Source organism: Fukomys damarensis, unplaced genomic scaffold (assembly GCF_012274545.1).
Source record: "Fukomys damarensis isolate Sample0158 unplaced genomic scaffold, DMR_v1.0_HiC HiC_scaffold_20, whole genome shotgun sequence".
Classification (NCBI taxonomy): Eukaryota; Metazoa; Chordata; class Mammalia; order Rodentia; family Bathyergidae; genus Fukomys; species Fukomys damarensis.
In genome coordinates this window covers 10,432,718-10,453,863 of record NW_022900932.1, presented here as the reverse complement: position 1 = coordinate 10,453,863, position 21,146 = coordinate 10,432,718, and the positions used below count along the sequence as shown (strand labels likewise).

Here is a 21,146-nt window from a genome sequence, read left to right as displayed (position 1 = left end):
AGAACTTGTTTTACTTTTATATTTGAGATGACATTACAATAGTGGAGTTATTTTAGATTGATAGGCGAAGTATCTATACTACTTGGAGCATTTTTTTATTCAGAATGTAATTTTTATGTGCTTTAAGTTCTGTGACCAGCAATTATAAAATATTCTGAAAATGTAAAGATTTCATTCATTTAGATATTACTGGGATGTCTTAAGTTTCATAGTTAGAACTTGACATTAGGTGAAAAAAATAACCTTAAAAGTTATTTTTTGTTGCTTTCATGCATTTTATAAGTATTTTTTTGGTACTGGGGATCGAACTCGGTTCCTTGAGCTTGCGAGGCAGGCGGTGGAACCACTCAACTAAATCCCTGGCCCTTATAAGTATTCTTTAAAAGACATATTGATGCATTTATGGTTGCTTCCCAACAGCCAGACATTATTTTTACAATTTTTTCTTTGCTTTGAAGTTAATTTCTTCTGTTTTTTCTCTCATTTCAATTGTTAATGTTTAAAGCCATAGTCAGTTTGTGAACTGTTATTGGTCTTTTGTGAGATTGGTAGCTCGAGCACAATGTGAATCAATTCTCTGCTTTGTTGAAGGAATTTCCTGTGTCTGAGCATGAATCGTGAGTACTGGAATTGTCTAGTGCAGTTGGTTTATGTTCTGATGCATATTCCTTGAATCCCTTTGTGGATGTGGAACCCACAGTTCTTAAACCAGCATTTGGTGACAGTACACATCTGTGCTAGAGGATTATTGTGTACTAATGGTTTTATTTATTCACTCAACACACACCTAATGAGTTCATGGCTTTTGAGAGAATAGCAATAAATCAGACAAAATCCTTAATCTTAAGAAGCCTTCATCTTTAATTTGCATCCTGATTCGGTTAGAAATAACTATTATTTCTCATTTTCCAGAAATTTTCTTATTTTTGTAGTGAATTGTATTCTTGAGATTTATAGTCTTTGATTTAATTGTATATACCTTTATCTAAGGTATCAAATACTACTTTTCGGGCCAGGAATTTACCTCAGTGAGTGCCTGCTTTGCAAGACAAAGGCCCAAGTTCTATCCCTGGTACAAAAAAAAAAAAAAAAAAAAAAAAAAAAAAAAAAAGTTACTTTTCTTTGCATTTTTAGCTCAACTTGTTTTCCTCTAAGATTTATAAAACCTTTTAAAACAAAGTAATTGTGTACTGACTCACTTTTTAGTTTTACTTGAAATTAGTTTTTTTGAAGCAAGATGTCTTTATGTAGACAGATAAGGAAGAAGCTAATTTTCAGTAGGCAAGAACAGGGCTGACATGGGCTGGTTGTGAAGTGAGTGGAAGAGCCTGATAATCAAATTTTGGTTTCCTTTTTACATTCTGATAGGTGACCAATTAGTCACAGTATTTTGTAGTTTACAATGAAATACTAGAGTCTTAATTATGAAATATAAAACTGGCAAATTAAATTGATATAACATCCTATGACTTAAATCCTCTAATACAGTTGTTCTTTTTTTTTTTGGTCCTGGGGATCAAACTCAGGACCTCACGCTTGCCAGGCAGGCACTGTGCTGCTGAGCTACATCCCCGGCCCTACAGTTGTTCTTAAATATTAGTGTGCAAACTGTATACAGAATTGTATATTGAAGACCAGATATCTAGTGTTTCAATGAAGTGTATATCTGCCTTTAGAATACAGATGACTGTTTAGGAGTATCATTTTTTTTTTTTTTTGTTCTTCGTTTTTTGTGGGTCTCACTATGTAGTTGAGATTGACCTGGAACTCACTCTGTAGCCCTGGTTAGTCTCGAACTCACAATGATTCTCCTGCCTCCGCCTCCCAAGTGCTGGGATTACAGGAGTGCACCCCCCCGCCTGGCAGTAGTATCATTTCATAATGTAATGCTCTTAGCCTTCATATAGGTAAGGAGAGGGAAGAGATTCTACACTTTTTATGAGGTCATATGAAATGTATTGTGTTACTGTCGTCTTTAGGTGTTAAAATTGATAATTCTTTAGCCTTGTTTTGAGAGTGAAGTTTTTATGAGATATTTATAATCTAATTTTTTTGATTTAGAAGAATCTTTGGAATTTAGCTTTCTGCTTAAAGATATAATTACAAGATCCTGTTTCTTTTATTTGAATTTTTTTTGCCACTTGCATATACTCTCCTTTACTTTTGTAGAGAGAACTCGATGTCAGAGAATTTACAAATGTATGGAATGTATGCCTTGTTGAATTTGTTTACTTTACAATTTTAAAAAAATCAAAAGGGCAAATTTTGTTCATATCAAGCTTATCTTGCCTATGATGATATATATCTATTTCTTTTGGGACCAAATGATTTATTTTGAGATATTTCCTTTGTGCATGTCAGCCACCAAGAGATTTTAAGCACAGTTGGAGAACTTTACATTTGCAGCTTGAGAAACATGACAGCATATCTTAAGAAAATTGGAATACTGTTTCCATAAAAATGATATATAAACCAATGACATAGAGTTCATCTAAAAATAGAATTGTTCATTGTGGTTTAATTTATAATGCCTCTTAATTCTTTAGCTATCGAATGTAAATTGACGTTATATGACATCATCATCATTATCATCTTCGTTTGTGGCACTGGGGATTGAACCCAGGGCCTTTGCACTGAGCTCCATCCCCAGCCCTTTTTTATTTTTTATTTTGAGAGAGTCTTGCTAAATTGGTTAATCTGGGTTTGAACTCGTGATTTTCCTCCCTTAGTCTCCGAGAGTACTGGGATTACAAGCCTGTGCCATCATGCTCAGATATAACATCCTTAACGCTTAAATCTTCACGTGTGTATATATCTTTAGTCTTGGCTTTTTTGGAAGGAACCCAAACTTTGTGAGTTTGTTTTTAATTGAGAACAATTTTTTTTATCATAGGAATTACCATCTTTCTTTCTAGTAAGTTATTTTAAAATTATTTTTTCTTTTTTCTCTTATAGTATTTCTTTAACATGTCTTTTTTTCTTCTTTCTTTATTTGAATGACTGTTAAATGCCTGTTATGTGCCAGGTGTTTAGCTAGATGATGTGAGAAGAAAGTGAAGAAGGGCGTGGGAATTCTTGAGTACGCACAGTGGCAACACTGTGCAACATTTGCTTTAGGTATCTCATGATCATGAGATCATCACATGAGATAACTTTTACCATTTCCAGTTTAAGATGTGGATTTAGGTTCAGAGAATTTAAAGATTTGAATAGAAAATATAAGAGACAGAGGTTTTGATTCATTCCAGGAATATCTGGTTTTTATATAGTGTTGCCTTTCTGTAGGAGAGACAGGTAACAAAGGAGGTACACTTGCTGTCTTCAAAGGAATATGTGTTTAGCGTACTGTTTGTTTGCTTTGTGAAGATGCTTTGGGGCTGCTCAGGAGAGGGTGCAGAGTTCTAGCTACTTTCTCAATTCTCTCAACCCAGTAGGCTCCTATAACAATCCATTTTATTTACTGGGCTTTCTCGTAACATTTCATGAGGAAAATGGATTTTGTAGTTTTGATTCCACTAAAGTCACCAGCTTAAAAGAATTATATATGCTTACATATCTGTATAAGTATCTTGAGAGCTTTATGTACAGACACAGACAGAATGACAGGTATTAGCTAGAGGTAAGTATGGAAGGAGTTTAGCAAACCTTTCAAAGGCTTTTGAAAAGCTGAAGTTGTGATTTGCATTGTACTGTTGAGAAGGATCAAGAATAAGCCACCTGTCAGTTGGATTGGTGGAGGAGATCCATTGCAGTAGGCCATATGAAAGGCCATAGCTGTGAGAACAGGGATAGTAAACAACATGATGTTGCACAAATTAGACTGCAGTCTAAGGACTGATGGAATTACTGTATTGGCTATGAAAGGTGACTCTCAGATTTCTATCCTAGAGCAGAGGAAAACTAATGTGCCAGTTGAAGCATTCACATGTCTGTCCCCCACAACCCCTCCAACTCAGGATCTTGCACTTGTGAGGCAGGTGTGGCGCCACTGAGCTAAATCCCCAGCACTAAAGCATTCAGTTTTATCATTTGTATCTTAATTGATTCTAACAAATATTTGAGAGGTCTATAATAATTACTTATACTACAGTATGATGGGGTGGTATAAAATGAAGCCAAAAGGATTAGAGAGAGAAAAAACAAAAGGATTAGAGATCTAGACTCTATCCCGGGGGTAAAAATGCAGAGATACATATAATAAAGTCCCTCAGTGGTTGGTAAGATGGGCCAAAAGTTTTTGCTGTTAAGCTTTGTAACAGAAATGCAGTACTATTCTCTCTCAGATGAAACTAGATTTCATCCATGTCCACGTAGTAGCACACACAGTTTTTAGAAGTGTGACATGTTTGGGTGATTAGGCTAGAGAGACTGTTTTTCTGTGAAAACCAGTGGGAACTTTATTATGTAGTAAGCAGTATCCTTAACTATATGTCTGCAATAAACATAAAATGAAGTACTTGGTTGAATCTTAGAACATTTTTAGGTTGAGGAAACAGCGCTATGAAGTAAAAGCAATTTTTAAAGTGGCCAGGGGGATGTCTGATCTCAAAACTAATAGCTTCTCGGGAACTGTATTTCTTGGGAATTGGATTTCTCATGGGCTCTTAGGCCCCTTGCCCTCTTGCTTCCTTTTATTAGACAGCTCCACTGTGTCTGTTCTGTAGTTGGAGTTTGAGTTAAACTTGGAGCTTTAGTAGAGTTCCACATTTTTATACCTTAACATTTCTATTTTCAATAGTAATGTGTAAGATAAAGTTAGTAACAGATTATGTGTAATTACATGTGATTTATAAATACATATATAATGGTTGTCATTACTGGGTTTTGTTTTGGTGGTAAGGTACATGGTAAAAAGGTTGTGTCCCACTGAGCTTGAGGAATGGATAGTGACTTTCAGATAATTTAAAATTATTATTTTACAAAGTTGAGCTTTTGAATCTGGCTGGGCTGTGGAAGATTCCAGAGTTTTTTTCTTTTATGAAAACTGGTCAACCCAGTACTTCATTGCCATTTAAAGGCACCGAGCATATTCTTTTACAATGATGTAAACAGAAAGTTGAATTTTTTAATATATTAGATTATAATAACAAATTTGAAAATACTTGAGGTTTATAAATGCTTTTTTATCTTGTATCATTTAATTCTCAGCATCCATGTGAGGCAGGACAGGCAGATGAGTAGCTTTTCTTCTCTTTGTCCTGAGGAACATTTTCATATATAGGCCATTTGCCACAAAAATCAATTTTCCAGGTTCTGATTCAACTAGGTTAAATGGAGACATTTCTACTCTTAGAAAAGTAAAGCCTGATATTAGAGTACTACCTGGCAACTACTAAACCAACCTGCTTATAAATAGTACTTTCTGTTTTGGAGATTTTAATATTCTCTACCTTCTTCTTGTCTCATTATCTCCATTGTCTTGGGTCTTAGTCTTAGCTCTGTTTCTGAAGTAGCCTTTTGTCCTCTTTCCATTCAATATATTTCTCTTGTCTTTGAGGCAGGCATATCTTTCATATTTAGGATTTTTGTTTCTAAGCCCTTCTAGCCAAGAGTAAAGTGCTGGTTTATATAAAACTGATTTATACAAAAGGTTAACATGTTTTTCAATGCTCTTAATTTATAATAATTTTAAATTTGTTTCTGTAGGCTCTTCATAGTTCTTAGTGTGTCTATTGTAAAGAAACTAAGTGATTATGTTACCATTGTAGGTGTTACTCAAAGGGAAATGCTCTTAAGGTAGATTTAGAACTTAAAGCAGCACTCTGTGCCATGATTGAAAAGATGTAGGAGCAGAGAAAGAGTGAAACACTATATGAATGGGTAGCAAAGTATATCATTTGAAGCTAAGGGAAAATCTGTTCTAATGGTGGAGAGCAAGAATAAAAGTGTAGGGGAAAGTTTAGGCCAAATACATGAGGGAGTTTCCAGCTGTTTAAAAAGTATAAGTTGAAAGTTCTCCTTAAAGTAGTTTCAGAAGTTCTTTCAGAAGAGATAAATGTCTGGGAGCTTGGTCATAATCTCACCTTTCATGTGCTAATCACTATAGTTGGATGTTCTTTTTCTTTGTCATATTTCCTTTGTATCACTTTTTTTTTTTTTTTTTTTTTTGGTACAGGGATCAAACTCGAGTCCTTGCACTTGCAAAGCAGGTGGTGGAACCACTGAGCTAAATCCTTGGCCCTTTCATATCACCTTTTGTCTCTCTTAATAAAGAAATTTGAATTAACTCTTTGGCTTTACATTTTTTCATATTTGTAATCATCTATATTTTCTATTTTATTTAATCAATAGTTATGGAAAGGGAGAGAATAGAAGTAGGATAGAATATCAAAGGGGAACTCGTTATACAATTAAAGACTCTAGACTGGTCAATTGAGGCATTTGCTGGCTAAAATCATGCAGGGATCAGTAACAACTTGCTTTTGAGTATTGAAGTGAGTCCTATGAGCATGTACAATGCCTCACACACACTGTCACAGGAGCTTGGGCCAGATAATGCCAACTGTTTGCTGAGCTATCTTAGACAACATGGAGAAGTATAGACTAGCACCTATTAGTACAGTTGAGTGTTTAATAATTTGCAAATGTCTCACAGTTATTGAAGGTACTGTTTTACAAGAGATTTGTACATATAGGACTCTTTTCTTCAGCATTATGGATAAATGGTTGGATGAACATGAGAATTCTTGGAAAATTGTATTTTGGTTGTAGAATTAAGTGAAACTTTTTCTGTTAGTCTTAAGTCTCTCAGAATTGGAACTTAGGAGTAAAGTACTAGGTGTGTTTCTCACTATGAGAGCTCCACCAGAGGTGAGATGGATAGCTTTGGGGAGCTGGTAATGATAAATGAATTGGACAGTTCCTTAGTTGATGTTTGTTCTGAGCAGGGCTTCCCAAACTCTTTCAGATTTATCAAATCTGATAGAACCACTTTCTGTTTTACTTAATTTTCACAGAAAACTTACAGTTAGGTGGTAATATTTTTATAGATGAGAAAAGTAAGACACAAGAACCTTAAATGGCTTGCTCAAAGTTAGATAATAAATTGTGTAACTGGGATTTAAACTTAGCATCTAAGCCCTTGCTCGAGCATATTTCCATGACATTCTATGGTTTTTTGTGATAATTTTTCCACCTAAAAATAGTTACTAATCAGGAGGAATTTGCTTTCTTATAATTTGCATGTGGAAAAATTAAAATATTGTCCTGGACATCATTTCTTGGTATGGTTTCAGGAAAATAAGCTTTTTAAAACATTATAGCTTATTAACTATTTTTAAACTGTATTATATATTTAATTTCCTAGTTGAAATATATTGATGAGTACATGTTAAAAGTCAAGTCTTCCCTAATCTTAGTAAGTATAACTGTTACTGTTTTGAGTTCCTCTAATACATGTATACTCTCCTGTATAATTAAATGAATGAGATTGTGTTACATATAATTTAGTAGCTTATTTTCTCCCTGAATACTGTATGACTTTAATAATGACAAAGACAAAACTCTACTCTTTCCTATTTTCTTCAGAATCATCAATACCATTGCCATTCTGTATAGGATGCAGTCCCATTTTCCTTATTTTATCTCTCTGAATAACTGCTGTTGAATTCCTCTTTTTTTTTTTTTTTAGTATTATCATTCTTTTAAATTTTCATTTTCTTTTTTTTTTCTCATTGAGTTTATTGGTACATTTTAGGTATACAGTACAGTTACATTCATCATTGGGATCTTGTACCTTTACATGACAGTTCTTGGTTCTCATTTTTTCCCCTTATCCCTGCCCTTCCTTTACCCCCTCCTCCCCTTCCTCTATTTTCTTTGTAATATATTTAACTTATTCATATTTTTCATGTCCTGTTTCACTTTTTTGTATTAGATTAGTGACTACTGAATCACTGTGCCATTCTTAAATATTTCCTCTGCTTCTTTGATGGATAGTTCTTGGGGCACACAAAACTTTGTCTTTTGCATCTCTTTAGTGGCTTCAGTTGAGGTAATATGAACATGGAGTTTAAAGGCAATAAAATGTCTTCCCTGTCACATTTTGTTTGCAATTACATCTTTTTCTAATTTGCTTCCACTGCCAGATAGAGTACCTGAATCGGAGAACTTGTAATAATGTTGCCACTAATGAAGATTTTGAATTTCTATTCAGTAGTTCTTTTCATATGTGTATTACACTTTATCTGTTTCATTGCTTTCCTTCTCTTACCTTGAGTTGTTCAAGACAAGTTTTTACCCCTTTTCACTAGATGTTTTTAAATTAAAAGTAATATAAAAAGTTTTAAAATGTATACTTGTATAAATACATATATGTATATATATATATATATATATATAAATAAAATTATAGTAGATGAGTCCATGTTACCTAGGATTTTAAAAATTGTTGGTTTGATCATAAACACACTGCCTGTCAAATTAAATGTGGGTGCAGAATGATGGAAAAGTTTGTTGAGAATTGTAGATCCCCACACAGCTTTCTTTTCTTCTCCTTGTGAAATGTGTTATCTAGCTACTATCACCTGTAGTTTTGTATAAATAAAATTATAGTAGATGAGTCCATGTTACCTAGGATTTTAAAAATTGTTGGTTTGATCATAAACACACTGCCTGTCAAATTAAATGTGGGTGCAGAATGATGGAAAAGTTTGTTGAGAATTGTAGATCCCCACACAGCTTTCTTTTCTTCTCCTTGTGAAATGTGTTATCTAGCTACTATCACCTGTAGTTTTGTGGGGCATTACCAGTATATATCAAAATCACTGTGCAACCTGAAAAGACGGCTTCTAGTTAGGACATCTTTTCTCATTGAAGCCACATAGATTGAAAGAAAGATACATTCTTAAACAGCTTTATTTCTGTGTCTCATCAGGGATAAAAACTGGTACAACTCTTTGGGGCATCTCTGAATTTTTAAGTAATAATTTTGAATTGATTGTGGATGAAATCAAGGTGTACAGCACCTTGTCAAAGATTTCCTTTCTGGAATCTTGCACAATGTATTTTTGGTAGGCAAAGAAAAACGGCACACTTATCAACAAGTCTTTGGGCTATCTAGTAACTTATAATTGGATAGATTATAATTAAATATTAAAACTTAGAAATAGTGATTATTTATGTCACTTAGTCTAAGTGTGAGTATATAGGGCTTTTTAGGTGGGATAGTGAAACTATGATACAGATAATGCCCCAGAAAAATACAGGAACTAGGATTTGATTCAAGAACTGACACTAAAGTCTTTGTGTAACTATTTTAACTTTATTTTGTAAGGCAGATTGTAGATTCCTGTGTGTTCAATTTAAGAGTTCTAATTTTTAACTCTGAAATGATACTTTCAAATCATATTAAATGTTTACTGGGTGGTATAGATATTAAATAAGGATATTGGTTATAATGATTAGTTAAGAATTATGTAGTTCGAAACTTTCATTTCCTAATCAAACCTAAACTAAGTCATATCCCTTGATGCACTGTTATGTTTTCTTGATTGCTTTGGTTCTTTCTGATCAGTATTACTAAAATATATGCAATAGGATAGTGTAATTATGTTTCTGAAAACTAACACCTTTATAGATGAAATCGTGAATTAGAATGTTACTTTTTTAAGGCCATGTATGACACTATAAAGTAGTAATTAAGAGTTAAAGGTCGTGGACTGAAGTGTCAGCTCTTCAACTGTGTGATCCTGGGCATGTCTCATTACTTCATTTTGTTTCCTTGTTTGCAAATTTTTATGCTATGCATTTAATCTAAGAGATTGATGCAAATTAAAGGAAATAATGCTTACAAAGAATTTAGCACTGTACCTGGTACAAAGAAAAGCTAGCACAAAGTATAGCTTCAGTTGAAGAATATGCTATGAAAATCAGGGGCTATATTAGGCACTTTGATTTTTAAAATATGAGCAAATTAAATTGATTTAAAGTTTAAGAGCTTAAGTTCTTGGAACAACTTATTATATACTTAGAATAGCTATTGAACCTATCAGGGAAAGAAAAGTATTAATGCTTTTGACTCTTTATCTTACTGAATATATCATTTTTCTTATTAGTATCACTCATTGGACATAACCATTGAATAACATCTCTAGTAAAAGAAAGAGAAGGAAATAAAGTAACTATAATGTTTTATGTCTTGTCAACAAACTTTACAAATGTTTAGTGAGCAGACAGTTTGACATTAATATATTTTATATGCTCATCATATCTGCAGCTTATTTCTAGGCATATTAAAAGTTGACTATCTGTTAGCTCCCAAACTTGCTTGATTTACGTAGGGATCTTTGCTTAAAAAGGTTCTTGAGGCTGCCCTTCCCTGTGCCCTTCCACATCCCCTCGGACAAATCTTTTGATCAGCCATGTTTGAATACCATTTTAGACTATGACAGTCGTGTAGCTCTGTGAACTCTTCAATGGATGATACTCAGCTTTTAAAAATGTCTTATGGACAAGTAATAAGTCCACTTAATTTACTTTGCAAGATACTTTTGTCAGATATTTTTGAGAAAATTTCTAAACTATTGGTGACTGCTTAGTAGGAGTATTATGGAGTGGTTTGTACTAATGTGCTCCTTAGGATGAGGGAAGGCCAGCAGAGCGTATGAGACTGTCATGCAAGGTTGTGGAAAAGTGAGATCCTTTCTGCACCTTAGATGCTTGTCTAACCCTAGTCCCAGGCCTGCTTCACAGAAGGAGGCTACATACAAATATCCATTTTAGTTTAGCATAATCCCATGCATATTGGATATTTTATTTAAAAAATTTGATAAGAAAATGAAAATAATGTAGCTGGACCCAAATTTATATTAACAAAATTCTAAAAAAAATCTGAAAAAAATTGCATTATGCTTTTATTCTTGCATGCTCAGCAATTGTCCAAAGCTTAGAAATTCCATTGCAGTAGACTCTTGTCTGACATTGAAATGTGCTTGATTGTGTTTTACCTGAAATTGGTGCTTTTATAGTTATAAGTTAAAATATTTGAAATGTACTATTAGCTCTTAATTGAAATGTATCAATAATCATTGAAGTATTAACCAGTGACTATAGTTTTACTGCATTTTTATTAATTTAGAATTCTTTGAGAATTTTCCCATGATGTGTGTGTCTGTGTGTGTGTGCGCGCATGTGCACGCGTGCGTGTGCTCATGCGCTACATCTGGAAATGCTCAAAAGTTGTTTGCCTTTTTAAGAGAACATCTTCTTTAGTGGTGAGGTTCATGTTAAAGAGTGATGAACCATAATGTGAGGAAGTAGAATATTGTGAAGTATTGTTTGGCAAACATACCTAATGCAAGCATTAGCTCCTTCAGGCATTTTGTTAAGTACCACTTTCAGAAAACTAGGGATAAGGCTACACAGGACTTGCTCTGTAAATTTTCAAAATGTAAACTAGAGCACAACTTAGTTTATTCAACAAGGACTAAACTTTGTAAGTTTGAGATTGAGATTGATATGTTTATAGGTTCCATGATTAATGTGTAATTAGTATGAAAGAAGAATTTAGAATCTGTTGAAATTTGTAGATGTGACATCATTGTTAAATTAGTAGTTTTATTTCTTAAAGTTACAATTTATTTAAATACACTTTCTTTTCTCTAAAATAAATTTTTATTTCTGCTTGCAGTCATGCCAAAGTAAGTTTTCTCAAGTAGGATTGTTCAATATTTAGGTCCACTGATAGTATTTAAAATAAAAATAAACACATAACAACCAAGGGTGGAGGAGTGTCTAGATTTGTTTTTAGCTTTCTTTTCCATGGCTTTACAAAAGTGTATCATATTATAAATACATTCAAAATGTTTTGCTCTAAGGATATGTAGCATTCCTATAAAGGTTAAATCAATAAAAATGATTTGGACACATTCCTAAGCGTGGCTAGAACAGGTAGCTCGTTGTTTTAGGTACCCTTGAATTTCTGGAGCAAATCATTATGGAGTAGCTAAAGAACTTAGTAAAAGTTGCTTTCAATGTGTAGATGCATCAGCTTTAAGAAACTAAGTTTTTCTAACTTAGTATGAAATGAGTATTTTAAAAGTAGCCCTGTATATATTGAATTTTGTTACTTGTTTTAAATGCATTTAAAAGTTTTGGAGCTTTTTTCTCTTCAAATGCTGAAGATACATCATAATTGATAAGAAAGAGGTACGTATAGGAAAAATGCAGTGGTCAAGCCTTCCTGGCAGATTTAGAATAACTTATATAGTAGTTTTGTGATTAAAGAATTACACATTGTAATGGTAAAGTTAGGAATTAGATATTTCTTTTTAGTTTTGCCAGTTTAGAAGAAAATTCAGTAGCCATTGAGTTGTTATGTTCATTTGAACAGTTCAAAAGGCACGAATTTGAACTTTTATATTAAAAAGCACGTATGTATGTCCTGTGCACAGATGGCTCTTCTCCTTCTGTTCTTATTGCTAGGTAGTTTTATTAGGGCATTTGTTGCCATTTTCTTGTTCATTTCTTATATTTTGAGTAAATAAATTTTTAGATCACACTGTTTTTAGAGGTACTTTTAAATAAATTTCAGTGTATAATAATAAAGCTGTTTTTTCTTGAATTTTTATAAAGCAGTGTTGTAAAGTATTAGATATTTTTTGTATTGATAAAAGCACAGTGATATGACCATATATTTGAATAAAAAATTTAAACAAAGAAAATTTGAGATATGAGATTTCATTATAGTAGATCTTTGTATTTTTTGTACATATATAATTTGTAAATAAATACTTTATACAAAATACTGTTTTATGTTATTTGTTGGAGCACATATTTTAATTTCATAGATAGCTAAGAAAATGGCTTGAATCTGTCTCAGTAAACATTTATTTTATATGTAAAGAGATTTAACCACTTAATATAATTTAGCAATTTAAACCAAGTATTTTTCTGTTTTAAAAAGTTATTTAACTATGTCTTGATAGATTCAGAATATTTGTGAAAGTAAAAATAAGCCTAATAGCATGTGACTTTAAACTTTCTCTCTGAGCGCTTGTGAATGAAAATTTTAAAACATTGCTCCATGTTTTTTTCCAGTCATATTAGTACACTAAAATATTCTGTAATGTGTGTATACATGCTATCAGGGAAATATACTTTAAAATTTTTACTAATGAATAAAAAATAAAATTCTAACAGTACTCACTGTCCATATCTATCTTAGATAATACTTTTAAAAATGTGGATTCTAGTGGTAAAAAGTTTAAAAAAATTTTTAACTCATAAATTAGATAACGGTGTGTATATGTGTTTGGAGGGGAGAGGGAAAGAATTCTTCATGATGTATATGTATGTATAATTTTAACAACTGGGAGAATGTAAGAAATTTTGCATACATATTGGAGTTTTTAAAATTATGGAAAGTATTTCTAATGTGGAGAGAAAATTTGGATTAGTGATCAAAGGTTGGATTACATTGAATTTCGTGTTTACATTGTTTTACAAATATAGTGCATTTGTCTTTGTAAGTATCTGTTTCGCTTTTGTATTGAACCTTGTATTTGTTAGAGCAGTAGCATTTCTCCCCCTGAATTTTATCAAAAGCTGAATTATCTAGAAGCTGTATCAATTTTGTGAAAAGTAAAAATTAATTACTAGATTATCTTTTGTAGCCAATTTTATTACCAAATGTTAGAATGCTGCTGTTTTGTTTGCTATTTTCTCAACAACCTGTGAAAATGTCTTAATTGTTTTGAATTGGGTGTTTAGGTCCTTAATATGAAAGTTCTGCATGTTCATAATTATCAGTTTTAAAGAAAACACAGTGACTAGTATAATGTTGGACTTTATGAAGTTTTTTTTCTGTGATACTGTACTGTCTGTCATTACATATACTTGTAGTCTGAGAGAAGTTTATGTAAGAGTGATAATTCACTTTTCTCCAAAAATAGGATTTTTTTGAGATATGAAATATAAGATTTATTATTACTTAAAGGGAATCTGCACCCTTAGTCCTTTTGGTATTCATGCATTTACTTTCTAGGGTCAAGTTTCAGTGATAGAGCAATGGGTTGAAATAGTAGAATATAGTACATTTTTCCATAATAAGGTCAGTGTAATAATGATCCTTTGTTTTCAGCTTCAGAGTGAATGCATGTTGCATGTTGCTTAGATTCATTTAAATATTTTTTAAGAACTCTGTAGAAATAATACCTTTCACTTAAAGACTGTCCTAGAAATTTGAAGTCTTGAATTGAGAAGTTAAGCATAGAGATTTAAAAATAATATTAATTGTAATTATTATAGAAAAATAGTGGAATTTAAAAATTCATTGCATTGTTTACCCAAGTGATTTACTTGGAGACTGAGTATGTACAGGAGATACACCTGTTTAACTCCAAGCCAGGCTTGTTCTTTGAGATAGTATCCATAAATAGGGATCTCTCAGCAGATTAATTCCATTTATATTTGTTCTTGTAAAGTGCAGTGATTTATTTAACTGATGTCAATTTTTAATTGTTATTCAAGTTTTAACTGGAAAATAATGTCCTTGGATTTTGTAAATTTAGTATTATTTTTATCTTGAATTTCTTAATAGATGCCTAATCAATTGGCTTTAGAGAGTGACATTCCTTTGTTAGTGTTCATGCAAAAATATTTTTCAGGGGATACAAACATTCTCTTTTTGTGGTCTTGGTTTATAATCATTATTCTAAGTTTTGTAGTCACTGGTGTATGAACTATGCATAAAAATTTCAAGTCAGACTGATGGCCAAAAGAAATTTAAGTTGAATATGTATGGCAGGTATTTGTTTCTATATATAAAAAAAATCTTCATGTCCATGTAAACTTTTGTGGAATACCACAACATCATTCTGATTTTTCTAAAGAAATACTGTGCTTATATGTTTCAAAACTTTATTGATGATTGTTTTATGTTGGTTAGCATTTTTTCTTACAAAATGAGTTTAGTTGTGAGGTATCTGACCAGAAGAAATACATAAATAATGTTTGGCACACTCAAAGTTTGTGTAGTTTTAGGGGAATCTATAAATGTGTACTTAAGTTCTTGGATTTTTAAGCTTAACCTTTTATGTAAATATATGTTTATAGTTGATGGTATAATGACGTTATTGATGTTAAAAAGTCATTGTAACTGAATATTGTAATAAAATTAATTTATTTGACTTTATGGTAAAAGTTTTTTGCCTTACATAGGGTATTTAGGTCTAACTTGTTAGGAATGTTACTAGTCTAGTGTAACCCATGTATAAATTTTTAAGAAAAATGACAGCAATAGTGGAGATAACAAAGTAATTGTCAAAATCTTAAATTATGCATTTTTGAAAGTAATTTTAACTTGGTAAATTTTCTGACATCATTATATTAAATTCTATCTGTCTTAAATTTTATTAGAAATAGCATTCACTTCCTATGTGTGCATGTTAAAAAAAATCTATTTCTTGTAGACAGTAGATTTAAGGCAAAAATATTTAATCAAGGTAAAGTAAAATTTTTAATTTAGAACCAAAATCACACTTGGTATTGGCATATTTAGTCCTTGGATATATATTGGATTTTTTTTCCCCTTCTGGTGCTGGGGATCAAACTCGGCCTCATGCGTATGAGGTGAGTATTGTACCACAGCACTCCATTCCCAGACTCTGTATGTTGGGTTTGAGTGTTAATAACAATGTAGAATATTTATAGGGTGTATGAATAGCAAATTTTTTTTCCAATGGGAAGAATAAATGTTTCATTAACAACTATCCTTTAAAGAAAATTTTTAATTCTATAGCTCATCTTATTTGGGAATAATATCATATGTTAAGTGATGATGAAGAAAGCGTGTTTATGAAAAAATATCCTTTAGACTTAAATCCTGTTCAACAATAATGAAAATTTAAAATGTTTTATAGGGTGTTTCTTACATCCATTCAACACTATTGCAAACTTGTACCCTATGTCCTTATTACTAGTATGAGGGGGAGGAAATTCCTAAGAACGTGCATAAGGTGAAGATATTGTATACACTATAATAAAGAAGCATTTAATCTCAGTTACTATACAGGTCTTAAAAAGTTATGTGGGAATGTATGGTCTGTTTTATGTATATTTTCTGTTGAATGGACAAAAGCTTGTGGTTAACTGTGGTTAAGATGGTGAGGAAACTCCCTTTGAATAAAGAATAGAGTTGCCCCAGTTTTTGAATTGTAGCACATTAATCAAAATACATATCTGGTAAATTCCATAATCTTTTTGATATGACAAGATTGTATTAAAGTACATAATGTCATTATCTGAGACTTCCTTTGTTAAAGATTTGTTTTAAAATATTGGGAATTTCAGATTTGTTGTGTAGATTTCTCATATTTTATCATTTATAAAGTATCAAGTATTGGAATTTATTATTCTGCTATGGGAGCTTAATGACAGCTTTTTCTGGGGTAGAATTTTACCTTGAGTGGAACTTATATAGAATTCACTGGAGTAAGAGGGGAAAAATAATGCATTAAGATAACCCATTGGAAAGTCTGCCTAAATTAACAATGATTTTGATGGTACTAATTTAATGTAAGTCTGTCTTGATAAATGAAAAGAAAAATTAGTCATTGTCACAATTAGAATTTTAGATTTTGCAGGAAGGGTGTTTTTCCCATTTGTCAACACTGTAGAGAATAAACGCTTCCAGTGAACCCTTTATATAAAGATGTCTTTAAAAACTTGCTTGGTAGTAGCATTTACTATATCAGTGCTTATTATGGTGAGCTTTTACATGACTTCACTATTGACTTAAGAATTGTTATAGTGTCTTGGGACACTGTTAGACCAGCATGGAAGGTTGGCATTTGTCTGCTTTAGATAGGAATTTGAGATTGCCGTATTTTGCCATCAGACTTCAGCTATGCTCGGGTGCATCATTAATCATAGGAAATGCAAAAATAATCCATTCCCATTGGATTTTTTTATATGAATTCTTTTCCTATATACAGAACTACATATAATATATATAATATACATACATATACATATATATATATATGTATATAAAACACACAGTTGAGGTATTTAGGTAACCTCTAACCTTTTGCTTTAACAAAGAAGTACAGTATAAAAATATTACCACAGTTTTCATGTGAGCAGCTCTTGAGAGAAAAAAAAAAAGCCCTCTAGATGAATGTTTGTTGGAAAAAAGTTGTGATACAGAATGTCTTAACTTAGCCCCAGTATAGTACTTGAGGACCACCAGTGTGTAAAATTGAAAGCACATGAATTTTGAAGCACTAGAAAAGGTTTGTAATTGATTAGCGCTGCTTGAAAGTATTGAAGTACAGTGAGATTTGATTTGTGAATGGTTCTATTCAATAAAGATTAATTCTGTGTATTTGATAAAATCTCAGTGCCTTCAATGAGTTAGCCCCCCCCCCAGTTTATTTAACCATCAAATATTTCAGTGTTCTTTTAACAAACTGGAACATTTCTATCTTACTGAATTTAACTTTAACATGACTGATTTAAGCAGGTCAGACTAACAGTGATTAGCTTGAAGGGATTAATTGAATAGATTAATTTTTATTCTATTAAAAGAACTAAAATATATCATAATGTAATCATGTACATTTCATGCCTTGTGATTTAGAGACTCTGGAGGTTTAAACAGATGCACAGTAGCTATGATTTGTTTTTAATCTTTCATATTACAAACATTTTAAAAATTTAAAAGTGAAATCTAACCCATTTTTCATTTAAGATTGGAATTATTTATAAATTAAAATACTAAAATATGAGCCTTTGGGAATTACACTGATTTTTTTACTTTATTATATATTATAGTAATCTATGTTCTTGACTTTTAATTCTTTTCTTTGGATTATATAATTTAGCTCTCTTGTTTTAAAACAAGTTACAAAACTTTGTCATTACTAAATCTTGAAACTATAATATTATTATTGACGTAGACCACAAGTGTTGCTTTGGAAATCAGTATTCATATTTAATCAGTTACTTTGGTCAGTTAGATTTTGTGTAGAAGTTTAATCAGTCAGCTTATATATTTTCATAAATAAGTTCTTCATTGTAGGATACTTGGTGAGTCAGTTTGTTTTCAACAGGCTTTATGATAAATAACGGACAGATTTTTGAGTAGCCACAGATTGAAAATTCTTGATTAATTCAAAGTTATGCAGGGAGATCAAGGACACTGACAGCTTTCTCCCTCTCTCCCTCTCTTTCCTTCTGTTTCTCTCTCCCACACACAAACACACCCATACCCTTTTTGTTTATTATATTTGAGATGTTTTAATCAGCGATGCTTTGTTCCTCGCTTAAGCTTTTTAAACTATTTTACAGAATTGGGGCACATACGACATTTCATAAATGGCATGATAATCGTTATGTAAGAAGCTAAAACCTGAAGTGAGGTTTTAGACTTTGCGTAGATTATGGAATGGGGGAATGTGTGCAATATGATGATAACCTATACCTGGTAGTGGGAATGCCTACTACTCACCTGTAATTAGTCTGGTGTAGTGGGTTCATGTTAAGTTCTCTATCTAGGCTCAGAGGTGCTATTTGGCAGGGTAAGATTCACTTCTCAGAAGAGAAAGAATTAATTTTAATGTTAAAAAAATATGAAATGCAACAAGAGATGATCTGCAGTTTATTTTTATGCCTTAGAAACTTGGTCTGGCTTTGGAAATTTTAATGTAGAGTAGTTATTAAGAATGTTACCTCACAGGACCTGAGGTAGGATAGAATAAGGATCATTTCAGTATATTCTTTGTGTCAATTTTAACATTTTTTTGGACAGCTTTACTTGCTCAGGTATTCCTTGAAACTTGGTGTTCTCGATCTGATTAGAAAAATTTATTTTAAAAAACTGAGTGCTATTTTTAAAAGCTGAGTAATGTGAAAGAGCAACTTAACCACTTGATGTACCTGTTACAGCTAATCCCTTCATGTAGCATTAGTTTTAACTTTTTTTCTCTCATCTCTGGTGGTGATAGCAGACTATCCCACAAATAAACTAATAATGATACAGACTATAATGCAGTCTAGTTGTAGTTATTTTATGCTTCCTAAATGCAGAAAGTTTTAGAATAATGCTTAATACCTACTATTAAATTTTTAAATAATTTGTGATTATTATATTTATGCATTATAACTGTGAGTGAACCCACTTACAGCTATTGAGGGGGTCATTACAGCAATTTTACATATTTTATAAAATACAAAGTTCATTTCTTTACCCTTTAAGAGAAACCTTTTTCCCTCCTTTGGTTTAATTATTTCTCTTTGACCTAAACTAAGACTGATCCTCTGGTAGTAGCCAGTTAAAATGTGTGAAGTAGGAGGAGTAAAGGAAATGCCAATCGTTAGTTGAAAATTACAAAGCAAAGTTAATGTAGATACATACAGCAAAAGGGCTGATTTTAAAGGATGAAAGAAAAATTTTGTAGAAATTGCCTTTTAGTTGGAACATGTTGGACATCATAAAGAGAATCTTGTAAGTGATAAACTATTTTACTATAACACTGTGTCAGTTGATAAATGTTGCAGTAGTTTGTATATCTGTATCAACACTAACTTGAAATTAAATATTAAGGGACTGTATTATGCCTGTTTTGTTTTAAAGTCCAGCAAGGTTGAATAGGAATGGCTCTTTCAAATCATGCAGGGTATTCTTACCGAGCTTTATTTTTCATGAGACTAAAATGATATTCATTTTGGTATTTCCAAGAATGTGATTAACAGTCGTAGATGTTTCAATATTTGCTATATGTTTACAACAAGTTCTGCATATGGGTAACAGCACGTGGATGTAAAGCTATGTAGAAAAATAGAGTTGTATGCAAGTTTTAAAAGACTCTTGTGAACTTTTAAATATCCTGAGTAACTCTGCAGATCTTTTAAAAACATCTATGGTGTACTTAGAATAATTTTATTTCAGTTGAATGTATGCTTCAATTGTGTACAGTTGTTTAGAAACAAATTTTTGTAGATATGATGCAGTATAAAATTATAAATGGATTTCTTTTTAGTTGAGCTAGTTAAAATGTTAAATTCACTACAGGTTTATTTCTGTGTTGTACATGGTAGACCATAATGTTGCAATAATTCTGTGGTCTGTTATTTTGTAAAATTGCTTCCTTTTTGAAGTTTGCTCAAATATTGCGAGCTGCTAAATCAGTGATTTATTAATTCTTTGATCAATTTAGCATCTAATTTTATTCTACTGCGAGTTAATAAGAATTATTAAACTTCTACTGTTTTAATACCCTGATTTGTATAATTTTGGAAAACATTTTGATTTATGTGAGCTTACTAATTTTGTCTATTTCAAGTCATTACTCCAAGAGTTAAAGTTATAAATGCCAAGTGCAAATATTTACAGCAATTTCATTGTTCAATTTTTAATGCAACAAAATAACATGACATTTAGTATCCTGTTATATGAAGAAGCTAGCAGTTTATCTAAGAATCATATTATATTAAGCAGGTTCACATATGATAGCATTTTAAAATACAGTAACACTTACCCCAAAAGAAGTTTTGCTGACATGGTGTCACTGTGCTGAAGAGGCTGTTTGATGCCATAGTCCCTCTTTTTTTTTCCAGATAGAACTTGTACCCTCTGTTGTAAATACTGCTTGCAGCCTTAGACTGAAAATACAAACCATACCCAAATCTTGTTTTAGCTTTACAGTATGCCTGTAGTACGTAGACTTTATATTTATTTTTTTCTGTTAAGAAATTATGTAGCTGGAAACATGTGAAAAGCAAGGAAACAAAACAAAAAGAAAATGAGCAAATATTTGAAGGACCTACTATTACTGCATAGACTGTGGTTAGAGAGCACTCACTGACTCTGTTGGTCTCCGTGGCTGGTAGTGACCTGCGGAGATTAACCATTTAAACACCAGAGACGACTTGCTGTCCTCCTGGAGAAAGTTTGCACCGCACTTGTGGTTCTGTGGTTGTTTGTGAGGCGAATGAAGCATTCACACAATCCAAAAAAGCAAAAGCTTTAAAACTCCTTTTTTTGCAAGCACTATTACTGGAGAGACAGAATCATGTGGTTTGTGACCTCACAGTGCTCAAAGTGGGACTGCCTACCACTGTGGCTTTCCCCCCTTGCTCTTGCTCTCTCCCTTCTTCCCTTCTCTCTCTCTCTCTCTCTCTCTCTCTCTCTCTGTCTCTGCCTG

General features: G+C 32.1%; 2 protein-coding genes across 5 annotated transcripts in view; one reads left to right on the top strand and one right to left on the bottom strand.

Annotated features, from left to right (window-relative positions):
• Positions 1–21,016, bottom strand: part of LOC104857679 (runt-related transcription factor 2-like) — a 43,056-nt gene extending 22,040 nt beyond the window's left edge. The window contains 3 exon segments of the mRNA XM_019206583.1: positions 20,481–20,604; positions 20,770–20,793; positions 20,796–21,016. Of these exon segments, the coding sequence (XP_019062128.1) occupies positions 20,481–20,604; positions 20,770–20,793; positions 20,796–20,942 (295 nt within the window). The 5' untranslated portion in view covers positions 20,943–21,016.
• The window catches only part of Supt3h (SPT3 homolog, SAGA and STAGA complex component), a 372,704-nt gene that overhangs the window by 26,182 nt on the left and 325,376 nt on the right, over positions 1–21,146 (top strand). The window lies entirely within an intron of this gene.